Source organism: Eublepharis macularius, chromosome 19 (genome assembly GCF_028583425.1).
Source record: "Eublepharis macularius isolate TG4126 chromosome 19, MPM_Emac_v1.0, whole genome shotgun sequence".
NCBI lineage: Eukaryota > Metazoa > Chordata > Lepidosauria > Squamata > Eublepharidae > Eublepharis > Eublepharis macularius.
In genome coordinates, this window is record NC_072808.1 from 7,706,189 (window position 1) to 7,725,680 (window position 19,492).

Genomic DNA, 19,492 nt, shown 5'->3' on the forward strand with positions numbered 1-19,492 from the left:
CTGCACTCAAACTTTGCAAGATAGGGGCCCTAAAAACCCCTTCTCAAAACCCCTTGCATCTACCATACTGGTCAAGTTTCAGCCACATTTTTCAGTCCCCGTTTTAATATTTTTTCCCCCAAGGCCTAGAAACTGCCGATCGAGCTTCTTAGGCTTTTAGAATAGATTGTGCAGCTTACAGGTTGCGTAACTCTCTCTCTCACTTGCACCTGGAGCCCTTAGCGAAAGACAGGTAAGCACTTACTCAAAATCTGTCTGTTCTTTGAGTTCGGCGAGAGGCTGGAACACAAGAGCCCGTCTGCGCATCCCCAGGAGGCAAGCTGAATCGGCGGTGTTGGCAAAGATACGGCCTGAAAAAGAAAGCAGGGAAAAATACTCGCTGGATTCACAGACTACGCGGGCAAGAAAATGAGGTGGTAAAACAGACCGCCGTTGCATTAGAGCACAGGTAGAGGGTGATAATTTTGGAATATTCTCCAACGTTTTTAGGGAAAAAACCCTGCAAATAGAAAAGCAGCACAGCAAAAAAAAAAGAAGAGAGGGTTAGAAGCTTTCCCCCTGCTGAGCTAGCTGTCAGTCTGCATGCATTTTTTTTTTAAGTGAAGCAGCATGCAAGACTGAAAGCAGTCCATTCCACCACCCAATTCTCCTGCATGTGCAAACCAGTCCTAGGAAACTGGGAAAGACAAGATTGGAATGGGATAGACTGGAGTGGGGTAGGGTCTTTCAGCTTGGCTGCCCAATTCTGTAGCCTCAGTGTCAATAAATAATCCTTGACTACTGCAATGAGCTCTACCTGGGACAGCCCTTAAAAGGCCATCCACAGGCAAAAGCTGATTCAAAATTCAGCATCCTAGAATTTGGCTCAGGATCTTATTTCTGCCCATTAGCTTCCAGGTCTAAACTCCCCTCTGTCTGGAGATCAGGGGGCGGAGCCACCGGCCATGTGACCATTTTCAAGAGGTGCCAGAACTCTGTTCCCCAGCGTTCAAGCTGAAAAAAAGCCCTGCTGATACTCATCTTTAAAGCTCCAAGTTTCTGAGGAAGCACCTTCCCCGCACTTCCTCAGATCATCTTACAAGAGTCTTTTGAGTCCCATAGAAGAGGCCAGGCTGGAGGCTACAATGAGCATGGCATTTTCAGCAATGGCACCCAACCTTTGGAACTGCCAACTGAAGTTACCAGACTCTAGGGCTTTTGCCAGACAGTTCACCTTCATACGTTTTGACATCACAGGCAGCCCAGCCTATGCAGTTTGCTGGGAGTTCCCACCATCCCCCCTAATTTAAGTATTTTTCTCCCTTTCTCACAATACAAGAACCCGTGAGCACTCAATGAAATTGCTGAGCAGTCAGGTCAGAATGGATAAAAGGAAGTACTTCTTCACCCAAAGAGTGATTAACACATGGAATTCACTGCCACAGGAGGTGGTGGCAGCTTCAAGCATAGACAGCTTCAAGAGGGGATTGGATAAACATATGGAGCAGAGGTCCATCAGTGGCTGTTAGCCACAAGGTATAGATGGAACTCTCTGTCTAGGGCAGTGATGCTCTGTATTATTGGTGTTTGGGGGGCAATCAGTGGGAGGGCTTCTAGTGACCCTTCCCCACTGGCAGACCTCCTGAGGACACCTGGTTTTTGGCCACTGTGTGACACAGAGTGTTGGACTGGATGAGCCATTGGCCTGATCCAACATTGCTTCTCTTATGTGTTCTTAATCTTAAAAAAAAATAATTTTAAAAAGTTTCAAGGTGGCTCAAATTCATATGCCACCTTTTTCAATAAATTAGTTTTCTCTTTGCATGGTGTTTCATAGGTAAAGGAATATTCAAAACTGGAATCCATGACCTGCAGTCATGTATGGATTAAGCTGCCTTCTACTGAGTCAGACCAGTGATCTATCCAGGTCAATATTGTCTACTCTAACTGGCAGAGGGCTTTCACAGTACTTGATCCTTTTAAAAACTGGCAATGCCGGGGATTGAACCTGGGACCTTTTGCGTGCAAAGCGGATGCTCTACTGCTGAGCCACAGCCCCCTCAGAACAGTGGAGCATTCCATTCTACAATTTCAACTTCCCTGCACCCTGGGGTGGAGTGGGGTTTGGCTTATATAAATCGGGTTTCACTTAAAGAGATGGAAAGGGAAATCAACCTCTTACAGGCCCTGAGAACTTACACTGTAAGCAAAGAGAGGGTTGTGGGAAATGGATTGGATTAAAAAATTGTTCTCTATTCCAGAGATTCTTTAAGTGGACCCAATTAGTCTAAGCTAGATGTTAATAACAGTAATAATACTATCCGATTTATATACCGCCCTTCATGGCAACACCCACTCAGAGCGGTATACAAAGTGTATTATCTCCACAACAATCACCCTGTGAGGTGGGTGGGGCTGAGAGAGCTCTGAGAGAGCTGTGACTGACCCAAGGTTCACCTAGCTGGCTTCAAGCGGAGGAGTGGGGAATCAAACCCGGTTCTCCAGATCAGAGTCCCGCCATTCTTAGACACTACACCAAACTGGCTCTCAGGTAACTGTTCTGATCATCCTATTTCCAGGAAACGATGCAGCCAATGGCACGGAGCAGGAAGGAGGGATTCCACAGTGGGCTGACAGACCATCTCTTTTTCTAGACACACACCTTAGCAGCCAAAGCTAACCCCCCTAATGGAAAGCAACCACTTACCATGCCTGGAACATTCTTTAATCTTGCCGGACATCCATGCCACTGCTTTAGCGCCCATCTTGGTTCCAAAGTTCCTGTCAAATGGAGTTGGTGACCCGCCCTGAACAAAAGGAGAATGAGTTTCATCTATGCCTATAAAAGGGGAGCCGTGTTCCAGACGACTCGCCTCTTATCCCAGAGCGCAACTGCAAGATAACTACAGCATAATAATGTTATAATAATCTACTGCCAAACTCTTCTAGTTCTCTGCATTTCCAGCTCACAATCTTTTTCTTTTTCTTTTGACACTGCAGAGCTATATGGCAAAAGGTGCACCTCTTACGTCAAGAATTACTTTTTTAAAAATGAAAACTGGCAATGCAAAGTTACTGGATCATGACAATAGGTCATGATAACATTATTGCACTATAGTAACCTAGCAACTGCTGATTGAAAAAAAAACCTTGGAAAAAACGCTCAATGGCAGGGTGGGGTGGGGCTCCGATGGCAGCCGACGTACCTGTTGCATGTGGCCCAGTACGTTCTTTCTTGTATCAAAGATGCCTTTACCTTCCTCAGAATACAAGTTGTATATGAATTCAGTAGTATAGTTTTCATTGCATTTCTCGTTTCTGGAAAGGCAGAAATAAAAACACGCGTCAATAAGGCTGAAGACACGGATCTACCATTTGCAAGAATTAAAAATGCCAGCAGATAAAGTGATAGAGATGGAAGGATTCAGTACAGTGCAAAGGAAGTTCTTACTCAAGAGATGGTTGACAAACCTTCTTTCAGGCAAACTGGCTGCCATATTTAGAGCCAAGAACGAATTGCACTCTACTTGCTGACCCTCCAAGCTTAGCTGATGAAAATGTTTCCTTGTTCTGTAGTCTCCTCTTGAAAGAGGGCCTCTTACCATTTGGTTCCACAAACAGCTGGCCATTTGACCAGTCAGAAAAAGATCAGGTTATGCACTGGTCAAGTAAAGCATTAACTTGATTGAAACAAAAAAAATGTTAATCAAAAAGTTGTATACATAGACTTGGGCTGCCAGTTCCAGCCTCTGTCCCCCTGTCGCCACTTACTTGGCCGGTGGGAGGAAAAGGCCTGGGGAACACACAAAAAACCTCCTAGGCCAGCATACAGCAGGTGCACTATACTGGGCATGATGTTATCACATATACACAGTTGAATGTGAATCAGCCCCTAGTTTTGCCCCTCCACCTGCAAACCAGCAAAGCTGTGTACCTTTACACAGAGGCACCTTCGTGTCCATGTTCCACTTTAACAGAAAACAAACAACATTTTTCCAAACGCTTGCAAAATTGCTCTGGAGATATGGGGTTGAATAGGAGAAGAGCGTGCGCGTGCGCGAGAGAGAGAGAAAGTAGATTGATGATGTCACAAGTGCCAGCCAATAGGCACCTCTCTCTTTGTTTAAGATGCAGCCCCGTGGCGCAGAGTGGTAAGCTGCAGTACTGCAGCCCAAGCTCTGCTCACGACCTAGCCAGCTCAAGGTTGGCTCAGCCTTCCATCCTTCCGAGGTCGGTAAAATGAGCACCCAGGTTCCTGGGGGTAAAGTGTAGATGACTGGGGAAGACAATGGCAAACCACCCCGTAAAAAGTCTGCCAAGAAAACGTTATGATGCCATGTCCCCCCATGGGTCAGTAACGACTCAGTGCTTGCATAGGTCTTTACCTTACCTTATGCTAAAAGTCTGCAGAATTTGGCTTTAGAACCAAAAAAAGTATGTTGGTCTTTAGAGCAGCAAAAGTGCTTCTTCTACTCTTGCAAGGATATGGAAGAACCACTTCTAAACATCGAACAACTTCCTTTTAAAAAAAACTGACAACTGCTGAAGGATACCTCAGTATGAGACCTCTCTTCACCGTGGTCTTCATTTTCTCAGTCAGGTGTTCCACATTTGCCTGTTAGCCAAAGAAAGATTGGTTAACATTGATCACATGGTTTCTTACGAAGAGGCTGTTTCCCCAAATAACACATAAGTAGAGGTCTTTCCAGATAACTAAGGCTTACAAACACTGGCTTACATAATGGTACAAACCACCACCACCGCACTTGTTGGACTGTTTATAGTGTTGTGGTATCAGCTGAGGGCGCGAATGCCACACCACAATCTATAAAATCACATTTGGGACATCACTCAGCAAAAAAAATCACAAAAAATGCTCTGAATTAATTTACAATCAGCAATTTTATACAACCCCTGTCCACAACTATGCTCATGTGTAAGAAACTTGGATTAAAACTGGAAACAAACTGTACTCTTAGACTTGGAAAAGTTGTGTGTTTTTAAATAGAGGTAGGAGTAAGATTTACTTGCCTTTACAGAAATCAACCCATGGTTTCACTGCATGTTTCAGGGTTCAGGCCATACACGGGGTATGGAGAGTCCACTCCCGCTGGTTGCCCCAAAAGGAGCACAGTATTTTATCTGTTTTTATAATTGATTTTAAGTTGTATTTTAATCAGTGTTGTACCTTGCCCTGAGCCCACTTGGGCAGGTTAATAAATAAATAAATAAATAAATAAATGTCTCCTGGTTGGAAGGGGAAAAGCCGAATGGGATGATTTATGCGGAGACACAACAGGCAGCCTCCTTAGAATTGGTTGATTTTGCTCCATCTGTATTCTGGGAGCAATTTGCAGTGCGCTCCTTAGCACAGTTACTCTTAGGATTGCACTGTTAATCATACTCTATTTACTCCAGTGCAAAGCTGTACCAGAATTACTCATCCCCATGGAGGCTGATTTAAAGAAAATGTCAAGGTAATGTATGTGAATCATACAGAGATACAGCAGGCAACCTCCTCTATGGGTTAATTTATTTATTCCTTGTGGTGCATTGGTGGTTTTCTCATAGCTCCACCACAGACTTTGGGAATGACTGCTTTAATATTTATAGGGGTGGCTCTGGGAGAGGTAGGGTTTCCATTAACTTGAGGCAGGCTGTAATGCATTCTGAGAGCCAAGCTACAAGTAACGCCTGACACAGGTTGGACACTTGTCAGCTTCCCTCAAGTTTTGATGGGAAAAGTAGGCATCCTGGTCTTACAGCTTGGCTCTCCATTTAATTGAAGTTTACAGACCCCCCCCCCCCCCACACACACACCCAGCGGATGGGAAGGGGGGCACCCGGTGAGAGCCCAACGCCTGCTCTCCCGACCACATGTTCTCCCTCCCATAGACTGCCGCTCTGTAAACTTCAATTAAATGGAGAGCCAAGTTGCAAGACCAGGACACCTACATTTCCCATCAAAACTTGAAGGAAGCTGACAAGTGTCCAACCTGTGTCAGGTGTCACTTGTAGCTTGGCTCTGGACAGGCCTGTTTTTAAGAAACAATTCTTAGAGCTCTGCAAAGATTTTTACCTCCAAGTCATGGATGTTGAAAGGGTCTTCATAAACATATGCCGCATCGGCTCCGGCAGCCAAGCCTGCCATGGTGGCCAGGTAGCCACAGTAGCCTCCCATCGTCTCGATGATGAACACCCGTCTCTTGGTACCAGCCGCAGACTGCTTGATACGGTCACATGTCTAGGGATTCAATAAACGACACATCAAATAATAGCGACCCGCTCTTAATAAAGTTTTTTCTTTTTTAATTACTGGATGGGGAAAAAGTTCCTCTGAGAGGCCTTTGGGGAGCTCCAAACTGGGCCCAGCGGTCAGACATTTTGAAGATTTATAAAAATGACACTAGCACCCCTACAAACTAGCATCTATTCCCTGCATAACTGTTTTTGCTTTTGCCAAAGACAGGAAGGAGCAACGAGCAATATGTTGGAACTAAACCTCACCCTCTGATGGGAGGATGTTATATTAAGTCCAGCACTGACATTGGAGACGATATCCACAGAAAGATCATACCAAATCTTCAGAGAACCAGTCTAGTGCAGTGGTTAGAGGGTCAGACTAGGAGCTGAGAACGAGTTTCAATCCTCACTCTGCCACAGAAGCTCACTGGGTGACCTGAGGCCAGTCACACACGATCAGCCTTGCCTACCTCACAGGGTTGTTGTGAGGAGACAATGCAGAAGAGGAGAATACTATAAGTTGCTTTGGGCCCCCACTGGGAAGGAAGGCAAAGTATAAATGAAGTAATTTAAAAAATAAATAAATTCAGAGTCCCAGATGTTTGCTTTCTTTAAAGGAAAGCAGAGGTTCTCAAAATGTTGATTTTTAAAAAAAAAAATATTGTCTTTCTTCACATGGGGTTTGGAATTCTTTGTTTTCTGTGCTCACGCAGGAATTGTAGAATACATAACAATACACAGAGTCCTGCCTGCGAAGATGTAGACCCTGTCGTTCTTTCCTTCAGAACTAGCCTGTGCAGGGTAAACACCGACACTAACAATGCAAAATCTAACAGTGTAACAGTGTAAAACATGGATTTCAATGGGCTTAGAGTGGACTAACTCTTCTTAGGATTGCGCCATAAGAAAGCATTCACCCTCGAATTAAACGTTGATTGCCCTCTGCAGAGTGCTGTTTTTGACAGTCGTGTGGGTAAGGCCCTGCACGTACTGAAATGGAGCCAGCAGGCCTTACCGCCGTGATGGTGTTGAGAGCGGTGTCTGCGCCGATGCTGAAGTCAGAGCCGGGAACGTTGTTGGAGACGGTGGCGGGGATAACGCAGATGGGGATGCAGAGTTCTTCGTACTTTGCTCTTCCCTCAATCAGCTCCAGGCTGCCCGTGAAAGCCTACGGAAAGGCCAGTCCGCGTTGGAAACAGAGAGGGGCAGCAAAGAGCTGTTCTCAGCCAAGCTCCTAAAATCCTGAGAGGGGCTTTCATCAGCAGCCCCTAAAGTCTTCCTCCCCTTCAATCTCTTTTCACTTCTGTTCAAAAAACAGGTTTTCCACTCACATCTCCCTCCTTCTTAGGAGACTGTGGGCCAAGCTACACATGACGAAAAACACTTGCCTGGCAAGTGGACTGAGTGGAGGGCAAGTGAACAGGGAGAAATACACTTGCCGTTCAAGTGTCATTTGTCACTTGTAGCTTGGCCCTCAGCCAGCCATCACCAGAACCCCACCCTGCGATACTCTTTTCTGACTTAGATTAAATAATAAACAAAGGATGCTCTTTTGAAAGCCACAGGAAACGAGTGAAGACTGTCTGTGGAATGAAGAGAATTACCCACTCCTAAGCAGTACTGATAACCCCTGAGAAAGATCAAGATGGGTAGCCGTGTTTGTCTGTCTGTAGCAGTTGAAAAGAGCAAGAGTTCAGTAGCACCTATAAGACTAAGAACATTTGTGGTAGGGTAGGAGCTTTCGAGGGCCGCAACTGGAAAAATGAGCTGGGGCTCACGAAAGCTCATATCCTGAGGCCTACCTCAAAACCTCCAATGATGATCAACCCGTGAATGTTAAAGTCAGCGATGGTGGTGCTGATTTGCTCAAAATATTTCTTAGGTAGAGTCCTGAAACAGAAAAAAAAAATAAGCATCAGGCCTCCCTTCCACGGGATGATCCTTCTTATAAGCTCACTTGCGGAAAGCAGAGATGTCTCTTTGTTCCAGTAGTTCTCAAATAGCATGCTGAGAGATACTAGACTTCTGCTAGACAATTGCTAGTGCGTCCGAAGTACACATAGCTGTGCCTGTTGCATCTCTGCATGATTTACTGCTCTAGCCATGGCTCCTTCCAATCAACCTCAGAGAGAGCACAGGTAGTTTTACTGCAACTATGCATCAGGTACAACTGAAACATTCAACCGCTCACCATGCAGAGATAAAAAACGGCCATTCCATTTTGGAAGCTGCTCATTGTATCTCTGCATGCATCACTATTGTTTCTGGCACTCTTTCAATTAAGAAAGCAAACTCTGAACAGAGACTCGTGCAAAAATATAAGCAGTTGCTTCTACTGAAGGTGGTCAGCAACTTTAATTTATATTAATTGAAAAAAGCACACCTCGAAGGAAAGAGTTTTTCCACCCGGGACTGAGGAAGACCAGCTGTGCAGACCTGCCCTCCCAGGTGTTTGTGGAACTATAAAAACTCTGCCTGGTAGGGTTGTCAACCTCCAGGTGGGGCCCAGAGTTCCCCTGGAATTACAACTGACCTCCAGGCCACAGAGATCAGTTCCCCTGGAGAAAATGGCTGCTGTGGAGGGTGGACTCTGTCACACTAAACCCTGTTGAGGTCTCTTCCCAGGCTCCGCCCCCAAATCTCCAGGAATTTCCTAATCCACAGTTAGCAACCCTACTGCTTGAACTGGAACTTGGACTTGTCCAATCTGAGATGAGAAATATCTGCAAGACTGTTTCTATTGCAATGTACAGTGGGATATGACTTAAATCGTAAGCTGCCATGGAGGGAGAAAGGTGGGGTAGAAGCATTTAAAAATAAAATAAAATATTTCAAAATTTAATTTCAAAACAAACACAGCTCTGGACATGTAAAACAGTTAATGCTGTGTTTTTAAAGCGCTATATGTGACCATTGAGAATGTTAATAAGTTATTTATTGTCTCTTTCTTAATATTATTATTCTTATTATGTTCTTTTTGCACGATTGGACGAACTTTTTAAATATATATTAGGCCAATCTATCAAATTTAGAATGCACAATTAATATTAAAATAGATTAACAGCCAAACTAAACAGTTAAACTAATAAATTAATATACCAAATATTGTGAGTTGAATATAATGTTAAATGCAAAATGTTTAAAGTCCCACCTTGTATGGAATCCCTTCCCCCCCAAACCCTAAAAATATGTTACTAGATACTCCATCTAGAAGTACTACAGCCCATTCTCCCTTCCCTTGTTTTATATATATAAAACAAATTAACTGAAGGAGAGGAGTATATCTATGCAGCTCAAATCTATTACTATTTACTATTTACTTGGCATACTTTTTCCATTGTAGCTTAATGTATTTTGTATAAAGTTCTATGCACTTTCTATTGTATAAAGTTCTATGCACTTTCTATTGTATAAAGTTCTATGCACTTTCTATTGTACAAAGTTCTATGCACTTTCTATTGTACAAAGTTCTATGCACTTTCTATTGTATAAAGTTCTATGCACTTTCTATTGTACAAAGTTCTATGCACTTTCTATTGTACAAAGTTCTATGCACTTTCTATTGTACAAAGTTCTATGCACTTTCTATTTGTTAATGCTATTTGTATTTTTCTTTTAAAAATAAAATTTATTTAAAAAGAGAGAATTTTATTATTAAAAAGGAGAATGTCCATATCGTAAATGAAATAAATCTCCCTCGCCCCATCCAGATACCTTTTGGTTCCAAGGCTCGAGCCGCCTTTTCCAGTCCAGCCACCAACACCTCCCCATCCAATCTCTTCGATCTGCAGAGGTGAGGGTGGGGGGAGGAGAAAGAGAAGGGTTTCTTAAATCAAGTGCCTCTTCCAAAACGACAACACAGTTATCAAGCTCTGCCACAAAAGATCACATCACGGAGGGAAACAGAGACTCCTTCTTAGAAGAATAAGCACATGAACAAAGACCTACTTTTCTTTCGGCCAAGCCTTCAAACCCGTCGTGCACCGCTAACATCCTGTGGCCATGGATTAACCCAATTCTGACTGTAGACCTCACTGCGGCATTCATGCCCGCCGCTGGAGCACCCACGTTCATTACTGCCAAGTTGTACCCACTCTGCAGGAGAGAAAGGGACAAGATTACAAACCACTTCAAGTGCCCATTGCCCATGTTGATGTACCTCTACCAGAAGGGCCAGCAATAAAGACCAAAAGGATTTGCGCACCACAATCTCCAGCACAGGGTGTAGAGGTGTCTGCAAAAAAATCAGCAAGGGGACACCCAAGTGCTACCCCCCCCTTTTACCCTAAAGATTTAAGAAAGACTTCACTGACTCACAAGCTTAAATTTCTGATGCACAACTGAAGGCCACCATTTGTGAAGCAGGAACACAAATGCAGATACTGGGGCAACTGCTTTTGCCTCTCGATTTCACAGTATTGGAATGAGTGGGAATGAAATCAGTTTAATGCTCCAGGTACGATGTTTTGCCAACCTAAAGCACCAATCAGAGCATTCCCCAGAGAAACCTCCAAAAACAGGAATGCTACCAAGACACCAAATTGTACCCTGAGCATAGTCAACACATCCCCGACAGAGTGATTCAGGCAGTGCTGTGTGCACGCCACCATTCTTCAATTACTCCATATCCTAGTTGGGAATTGGCACAGGCTGTCAGCATCGTAAGATTTTCAAGTTTCTAGGCCTCAGTGGCACGTTTCCAGCTACATGCAACCAGCAGCAGGATTATGCAAATTAAAAATAGGAATACACTGACCTGTAAAGGGTATACAAATTACAGAATTACTCAGAACATAAATCTGTATTCCACCAGAGCAGAACTTTTGTTTTTAAAACATAAAACAGAAGAAACTGCATGCCGCAGGGTGTGCGCGTTAAGTTTTCCTGCCTTTTCAGTTTGGACTTCACACAACATCTTGGAAGGACGCAAAGTTCCCTCCTCTAGATGCGTCTTGGCTAGCCAGGTTTACACTCTCGTGCCATTTCCACCTTATGATTACCATGCATGTCTCTCGTCTTACCTTGGCAGAAGGTGGACGCACATGGGCTAAGATCTTGTAAACATTCCAGTTATTCTGGAAACTCCTAAAGAAGGAAGAAGAAAAAGACTGATGGAAATACAATTCGCTTCTTCCTCTGAAGGAACGCTCCTGTGTGTACGTTTAGCATTGTCTGAGGGCCAAGCTACAAGTGACAAACGACACTTGAATGGCAAGTGTATTTCTCTCTGTTCACTTGCCCTCCACTCAATCCACTTGCAGTTCAAGTGTCATTCGTCACTTGTAGCTTGGCCCTCATAGACAATTTGGGGGTGCTGGTTTGAGGGAAATTACTTTTAAGGATTTCAAAGCCAAGTTTTTAAAAGGTTCAGACTGGGGAGTGACCACTTTCAGAAGCAGTTCTGGGGCCTGTCCCCACAGCAATGTAAAACATTCGTTGACTGTGGTAAAAACGAGAAGGTTTGGGAGGAGATGGGTAGAAGAAGCAAAAAGGGTTTGTTTCTAGCAGAAAGTCTTAACTGGCCACCCCTTTGGGTAAAGCTTGGAAAGCATTTGGCTTCCCATTCCCCTTCTACTTATCCTAAGCTAAGAGACACTTTTTAAAACTAGGGGTGAAGATACTAATAAAATGCAATTCTCCACAGAGTTACAGGTGTCTATAGGCCACTGCTAGAAGCCTCTAAGCCAAAATGGGAGAGCTGGTGTGCTTGGGTACTAAATGACAGATTAGTTATAGTGGAAGTCTGAGGGCCAAGCTACACGTGACGAATGACACTTGAACGGCAAGTGGATTGAGTGGAGGGCAAGTGAACAGGGAGAAATACACTTGCCGTTCAAGTGTCATTCGTCATGTGTAGCTTGGCCCTCAGAAACATGGAGGAATGGGAAAAATCAATGGGATACAGTCACCCTTGAGTATAAGATCTATAGACAGAAAAGGACGGGGTGTGTTGGGGGAGATTTTTAATTGTATTGTCAAAGAGGGCACAGAACGAACTCCCCAACAGAAGCAATATGGGTGGAAATACTGGGCCCTAAGCGTTACTCAGCAGAGACAGTGTCCTGTGTAGCAGGACCTACACAGATGCTTACAATGTAGTAACCAAAAGCACCCACATACCAGAGTCCTCCTTTTCCTGCCCTATTACAATACATGGGTAAAACCAAACACTGAAAAAAGAGCAACTGATTTACCTCAGCTTACAGCCACATTGATTAAAATGTATCCTAATAAATCAATATTTAGATCGCATACAAAACTGTGCCCCGGGACCGTTTTGTTTCTGCTGTGGCTCCCACTCACCTCCCTCTGAGTTTAAGAGCATCATCAAACCGTCCTTCATTCATCGCTGTGGTGACATCTTTTGTCTGGTGAAAGATGAGGGAAAAGGTCACAGAGGAACTCCGGCCTGTGAAAAGTGGTTTGGGACGTCCTTTTTTACGGAAACAACGGCTGCTTAACAATCTAGCTGTTTATTCTGGAATGGATATCATTTGTTCACTCCATTTTTACAGAGTCAAGAAATCATCACTGACACACATTGCGTTCCAGTGTTTTCTGTGGTGGCGTTCCGATTTTTTTTGAGACCTGACTTGTGGAGATCATTCTTTTTTTTTAAAAAAAGCACTTTCTGTTTCTAGGCTTCTGCCACTTTAATTAGCCATTTCCTCTTCATTCACCTAGCTGCCACTTTTGTGCCTCTAACTCCTGTTCCCTGCTGGAGGATAGGCATTACTTACAACCTTTCAGTCTGTAACCCAAGCAGTTGCTCGTAATTTTTCCCTCCCCCACCCCACAACTGTAATCTGTTAAGTTTTCTAATTACAATAGAGAGAAGTCCTGATTCCTGAAATACAAATAGACCTTAAAAACCACAAACAGGTGGGAAGGTCTAGTTTGGTTGTGCCCACAGCATTCCTGCTTATACTGACACTCTTCCTCACTCATTCCCACACCGGTAAGTGGCTTGTAGGTGCACAGACCTGCCCACAAAGCATGGCAGTAAGGAGAGAAGAGGACCAGCAGCAGGCAAGGATTGTGCGCTAACAACTTAACAGCTGCTTCCTAGGAAGGGTTCACAGCATCGTATTTCTGGCATAAAAGAATGCATGTGATAGTCACACGCACTCGTTGGCTTGCATCCTATGGTGCCATTCTGTTGGCGCAGCAACTGTTCTAGGGCCAAGCTACACATGACGAATGACACTTGAACGGCAAGTGTATTTCTCCCTGTTCACTTGCCCGCCACTCAATCCACTTGCCGTTCAAGTGTCATTCGTCATGTGTAGCTTGGCCCTGAGTCTCAGGGCCAAGCTACACATGACGAATGACACTTGAATGGCAAGTGTATTTCTCCCTGTTCACTTGCCCGCCACTCAATCCACTTGCCGTTCAAGTGTCATTCGTCATGTGTAGCTTGGCCCTGAGTCTCAGGGCCAAGCTACACATGACGAATGACACTTGAATGGCAAGTGTATTTCTCCCTGTTCACTTGCCCGCCACTCAATCCACTTGCCGTTCAAGTGTCATTCGTCATGTGTAGCTTGGCCCTGAGTCTCAGGGCCAAGCTACACATGACGAATGACACTTGAACGGCAAGTGTATTTCTCCCTGTTCACTTGCCCGCCACTCAATCCACTTGCCGTTCAAGTGTCATTCGTCATGTGTAGCTTGGCCCTGAGTCTCAGGGCCAAGCTACACATGACGAATGACACTTGAATGGCAAGTGTATTTCTCCCTGTTCACTTGCCCGCCACTCAATCCACTTGCCGTTCAAGTGTCATTCGTCATGTGTAGCTTGGCCCCTAGCAACGAAACAGGGTTTTCATTTGTGGAGCAGCCAAGGGCGGTATTTGTCAGGCAATTCCCAATTTCTCCCTGTTCACTGTTCCTTTGGGAATGTAATTCTGGGGGGGGGGGGGCAGAGAAGGCCACCACAAGAGGGGCCTTGTTGTGTGACTCTGGGCCAAGCTACACATGACGAATGACACTTGAACGGCAAGTGGATTGAGCGGAGGGCAAGTGAACAGGGAGAAATACACTTGCCGTTCAAGTGTCATTCGTCATGTGTAGCTTGGCCCTCAGATTGGACTCGTTAGGAGCCAAGCCTTTAAAATCTAGTTTTAAAAACCCCATGTTTAGTTTTGCCAACCCCCTCCTGCATCCTGCTTTCACTAAGACCTCCCGTCAAGTGGTTTTTCTCTTCTCACAAATGCTCACAAATGACACAGTCACGATACCTTCTCCTAAAACTACATCCCAAAGAAAAGCATTGTAAAGATAACATGTATACATCTCCACCTAAGGCTGCAGTAAAAGTTAATTTGAATACTAGAATCAGACATCTACACTACACATAGTTTTTTAACCATCATGGCTTCTCCCAAAAGAATCCTGGGAACTGTGGTTTGAGTGAACTAGGAGGGTCAAGCTAACAACTAAAAGTGTTAAAAAATGTCAATTATTTATTTAAAAAAATTGTACACAAACACCATTAAAAATATAAAGGAATAAAAGCATAAATATCAGAACGCCTAATAAATACATACAAGATTGAAAATTCCATACAAATTGATGGAGAACCCAATGACCATGATACATGCATCAAAATAAAGACTATATCATAATACTTAATATAGTATCTAAAAATAAACTGACCGGACTGTGGTTTGAGGACAGCACTGAGAATTGTCACCCCTTCCCCTCCTCATGATTCCCAACGTTCCTTTGAAATAGGAAACTAGTGTTGAATCGGTATAAGTCTGTACTATCTTTACATGCCACAAAAGGGGTGAGCTGTCTCCACAGGTCAGTGTTAGAGATGGGCATGAACCGGGGAAAAACCAAACCATGTGGTTCGTGGTTTGTCAAATTTCACAAACCACAAACTTTCACAAACCTGCCCCTGGTTCACGAACCGTTCATTTGGTTCATGCAAATGTCACATGCAGGTCAGAAAATCGTCACTTCCAGGCCAGCAGAAGGTCACTTCCAGGTCAGCAGAAAGTCTACAGGAAGTCCATCCCCTGTTGTCTAGGAAACTGATTGATCAGCACCAGGCTGTCTGCAGTGACGAACCAAAAAACGAACCAAACGAACTAGCCTAAAGTTTGTGGTGGTTTGTCAGAAATGAGATCTGACGAGCCGCTGGTTCGCGAATCACAAACTGGCCTGGTTCGTGCTGAATTTTCGGTTCGTGCCCATCTCTAGTCAGTGTGACAGAAGAAAGAGGTAGCCATGATACTTACTACTTGGACACACTCCATGAGAGGAAGCCGGATGGCTTGGTTACCAGACAAACTGACCACACATGCTGGGGTATCAGGGGTTCCCTCCAGTAACGCCATCACCGCTTCTACACCCATCCTGCTTCCCTGTGAGATGAAGACAGTTTTGTTGAATTCCCTCAGGATTTTATTTAATTTCTGAGCAGGAATCTCCCAAACCTAGGGCAATATGTACACTTCTGTCCTTCCCACCCCTATTCTACAAAAAATAACCATAAGCTGTGTTCTGAATAAATGAAATGACCTAAAAAAGGGGGTTTCCAAACCAGTTTCTAGATAGGTTTGAACCACAGCAGGAGTTGAAATTAAACACTGGAGTCTAGAGACCTTGAATGACGGTGGTATGCTTGAAAGCAGGCTGAAATTGTTGGGCTTTCCTCTTTCTAGTCAGCCGTGATGAAAGGAGGCTTTTTCAGGATGGAATGGGTCTAGCATTATATGGGCTTGCTGTGGCTCTTGGGCTCTAGCTCTTCCCCTAAGCGAACCCAAGCCTCTTCCCTTTTGTCTGTAAGCCATTCTCGAACAGCGTGTTGCTGATTTTTACCACAACACACCAACATAGCTGTTTTACTTCCAGAACTATTATAACTGTTAATATACTTATTGTTTGTATAAGACTGTATAACTTTTAATTTAATATCTAATTTAGAATCTGCATAACTTTTCTATTCTGTGCTTACTTTACTATATTTTCGTTTCTTTAAATAAAATTCCTTTAAAAAAAAAAACATAGCTACCCTTTTCCAAGAATACTGTAGAGAGACTTGCGACATCTTAAACCCTCCTGTTTTAGTGTTTGCAAGTTTTTACGGCCTGGAGCCCATCTCATTAGACTGTTTTACAAATCAATTACCCGTATTTGCTCCTTATCTTCTATATGTGAGAGGTTTTTACCTCACAGATTATCTCTTTATATGTGCATCTACCCACTGAAGGTGTATATGATGAAGTGAGCTTTAAGCCTGTGGAAGCTTACAAACTATTATAAATCTGTTAACGTTTTAAGAGGCTTCTTTATCTCTTTATCTCCTAGCAATTAGATCCAGAGAAGAAAACAAGCCTACAATCGCTACTGGAAGGACCTAAGTACTACATCAGCATATTTATTTTATTTTATTCAATTTGTAGCCCGCTCTTCTGGCAAGTGGGCTCAGAGTAGATAACAACATCATATATTCATACAAATAAAAGATCAAACAACCCACAATATAAAATAGAATCCATCAATATTAAGTGGGTGCTAGATCAAATCAAGCCTGAATCCTCCCTAGAAGCTAAAATGACAAAACTGAGGCTATCGTACTTTGGTCACATCATGAGAAGACAAGATTCTCTGGAAAAGTCAACAATGCTAGGAAAAGTGGAAGACAGTAGGAAAAGAGGAAGACCTAAAATGAGGTGGCTGGACTCAATAAAAGAAGCCACGTCCTCCAGTTTGCAGGATCTGAGTAGGTCTGTTAGAGATAGAACGTATTGGAGGTCTTTCATTCATAGGGTCGCCATAGGTCGGAGGCAACTTGACGGCACATAACACACACAGATACACACAATATTACAGATACAATAAAACAACTTTGTGATGCAGTGCTCAATATTGCACAACCCAAAATATTCAAACCCCATGGAGCATGAGCTGCAGCTGTTTATACGGACAGCAAAATCAGGAGTGGAGCCCTATGCCCCCGCCCCACAGCAGGAGGCCAGCTGGATAATCCACTCTCCTTAACCACCATAAGCCTGGTGGAACATCTCTGTCTTACAGGCCCAGTGAAACGATAACAAGTCCTGCAGGGCCCTGGTTTCCACAGACAGAAAGTTCCACCAGGCTGGTGCCAGGGCCAAGAAAGTACTGGACCTGGTCCAGGTTAGGTGAACATCTTTACATTTTTCTGGTCCCTCCCCACTCCCTCCGATATCTAACACTGCAACAGGCACTTCACTGGCAAAGTAGTGGGAAAAGCAGCGGGAACAGAAATGTAACGCTTTTTATTTTTTACCAGAATGCGATCGAAGGCAGAGGGGGTCCCGCCACGCTGCACATGACCCAGGATGGTGACTCTTGTGTCATAGCCCAGCCGTTTCACAACCAGCTACAGAAGGAAGAAAGACACAGAAGTGGCTCTGTTTACCCGGCAAAAGCGAAGAACGAAAGAAAAAGGGAAAAGGCAACCTTCCGAAAACAACTAATATGAAGCGTCAACACACTAAAGGGAAAAGACCAACACCCCAAAATAATGAAAACTAATTACAAAATCTATTCGAAAATATACAAATGTACACCAGAATATAAATAAAGTCAATGACTACGTGCAAGAATACAGGAATAGAAAAAAATACATGAGACTTGAAAAAACATTCACTAGAGCTGGAGCTCTAATGAATAACAAATACGATGGCTGCTAAGAGTGCGTTTCAAATTATTTTCTTCAGATATTATCCTTATCTTCACAAATGTGGAGTACGCTTCTTTTTTACTTGCGTAAAGGCACCAAATACAGAGGTGAAATTAACCAGTTTCTCTCAAGTCCATGCAATACAAGGTCAAAGCTGTGACCTTGAGGAATAAAAACAGGTTTTGTCCCTGTTGCAAAAATACAGACACTGAACTCCTTCAGGTACAGCTTGAACAGTCTGAAAAAACTATTACCTTTTTTCTTTCCTTCCAACTGTACAAAATTGCAGAGATATTTTGCTGTCCTGCTTATAGCTTTATCCTAAGCAAGCCCTCAAGACCAGGCAAAAGAAATCGCCACAAATGCTTTGGGAAGCACCAGTGTTATCACCTACGGTTTTAATGTCTTCTGAAGTGATGGGTTTGCCATGCTTGTCGATAGCACCCTCAGCCACAATAATTATGTTCAGCCTTGAGCCTCGGGTTCTGGTCTACAAAGGAAGATAGGAGGGAAAAAAGAAAAAGTGAGCCTCTTGTGTAGGAAGTCGATAAAAAGGGAGCAGACAGCTGACAGGTGGCCAGTTTAGGAGATCAGGCAGTTCAGTCAACACTTGGGCAATGTGCCAGACCAGAGTTGGCAGGATTAGGTGACTCAAAGAAGCAAGAGAACCCCATCATAGCCATTCAGATTGGCTCCTTGCATCACCATCACTGCAGACAGCCTGGCGCTGATCAATCAGTTTCCTAGGCAACAGGGGGTAGACTTCCTGCAGACCTTCTGCTGACCCAGAAGTGACCTTCTGCTGACCCGGAAGTGGTGATTTGCTGTCCCGGAAGTGACGTTTTCATGAACCAAATGAACCAGTTCGCGAACTGGGGCGGGTTCGTGAAAATTTGTGGTTCGTGAAATGCGATAAACCATGAACCGCATGGTTTGGGTTTTTTTCTGGTTCGTGCCCATCTCTACTCTCAAGCGTAACCTACCTCACAAGGTAGTTGTTGGGGGATAAAATGGAGGAGAAGGAAATGATGTATGCCATTTGCATCCCACTTGAGGGAGAAAAGTAGGGTAAAAATGAATAAACAAACAGATTTATATGGCAGCCAGTTCCAGGGAACTCTGTACGAAAGTGTGGACTCTGTGTTTTGATTACCTCAGTTAGCCTCCTGCACAAATGCTCTTCCCAGTCATCTTCAGGTGGAGATTCTGGAATGAAAACCCAGTCGGCCCCGCTTGCCAAGGCTGTGACAAGAGCCAGGTAACTGGAGAAGGAGAGAAAAGATGAAGGGTAAACACTGATCAATCCGGTACAAAACAAGACAGCCACTACATAATGTAGTGGGTTACATTGCTGATCAGGGGAAACTCAGGTTCAAATCCACACTTAATTGTGAAGCTCACTCAGTGAGCTTGGGTGGATCGCAGTCTCTCACAACCTCACCTACCTCCCAGGGTCTCCCAGAGACTAAAACACGAGAGGGGAGAGCCACATACCCCCCCCCCCCAAACTCTTTGAAGGTGGGGTAAAAAACATAATATCCAGATAGACTTGCTGCCCAATCCTCTAAAAAATGCGTGGGGCGGGGGGAA

General features: G+C 44.0%; 1 protein-coding gene across 1 annotated transcript in view; it reads right to left on the reverse strand.

Moving 5' to 3' along the window:
• LOC129346129 (ATP-dependent 6-phosphofructokinase, muscle type) overlaps positions 1-19,492 on the reverse strand; it is a 42,474-nt gene that overhangs the window by 297 nt on the left and 22,685 nt on the right. The window contains exons 8-22 of the mRNA XM_055003421.1: positions 19,056-19,164; positions 18,297-18,392; positions 17,507-17,599; positions 15,471-15,596; positions 12,526-12,590; positions 11,244-11,307; positions 10,171-10,317; positions 9,937-10,007; positions 8,025-8,112; positions 7,238-7,390; positions 6,059-6,223; positions 4,533-4,594; positions 3,186-3,297; positions 2,687-2,786; positions 245-350 (exon numbers count right to left, since the gene is read on the reverse strand). Coding sequence (XP_054859396.1) covers positions 245-350; positions 2,687-2,786; positions 3,186-3,297; positions 4,533-4,594; positions 6,059-6,223; positions 7,238-7,390; positions 8,025-8,112; positions 9,937-10,007; positions 10,171-10,317; positions 11,244-11,307; positions 12,526-12,590; positions 15,471-15,596; positions 17,507-17,599; positions 18,297-18,392; positions 19,056-19,164 — 1,557 coding nt within the window. The remainder of the gene's footprint in view (positions 1-244; positions 351-2,686; positions 2,787-3,185; positions 3,298-4,532; positions 4,595-6,058; positions 6,224-7,237; positions 7,391-8,024; positions 8,113-9,936; positions 10,008-10,170; positions 10,318-11,243; positions 11,308-12,525; positions 12,591-15,470; positions 15,597-17,506; positions 17,600-18,296; positions 18,393-19,055; positions 19,165-19,492) is intronic.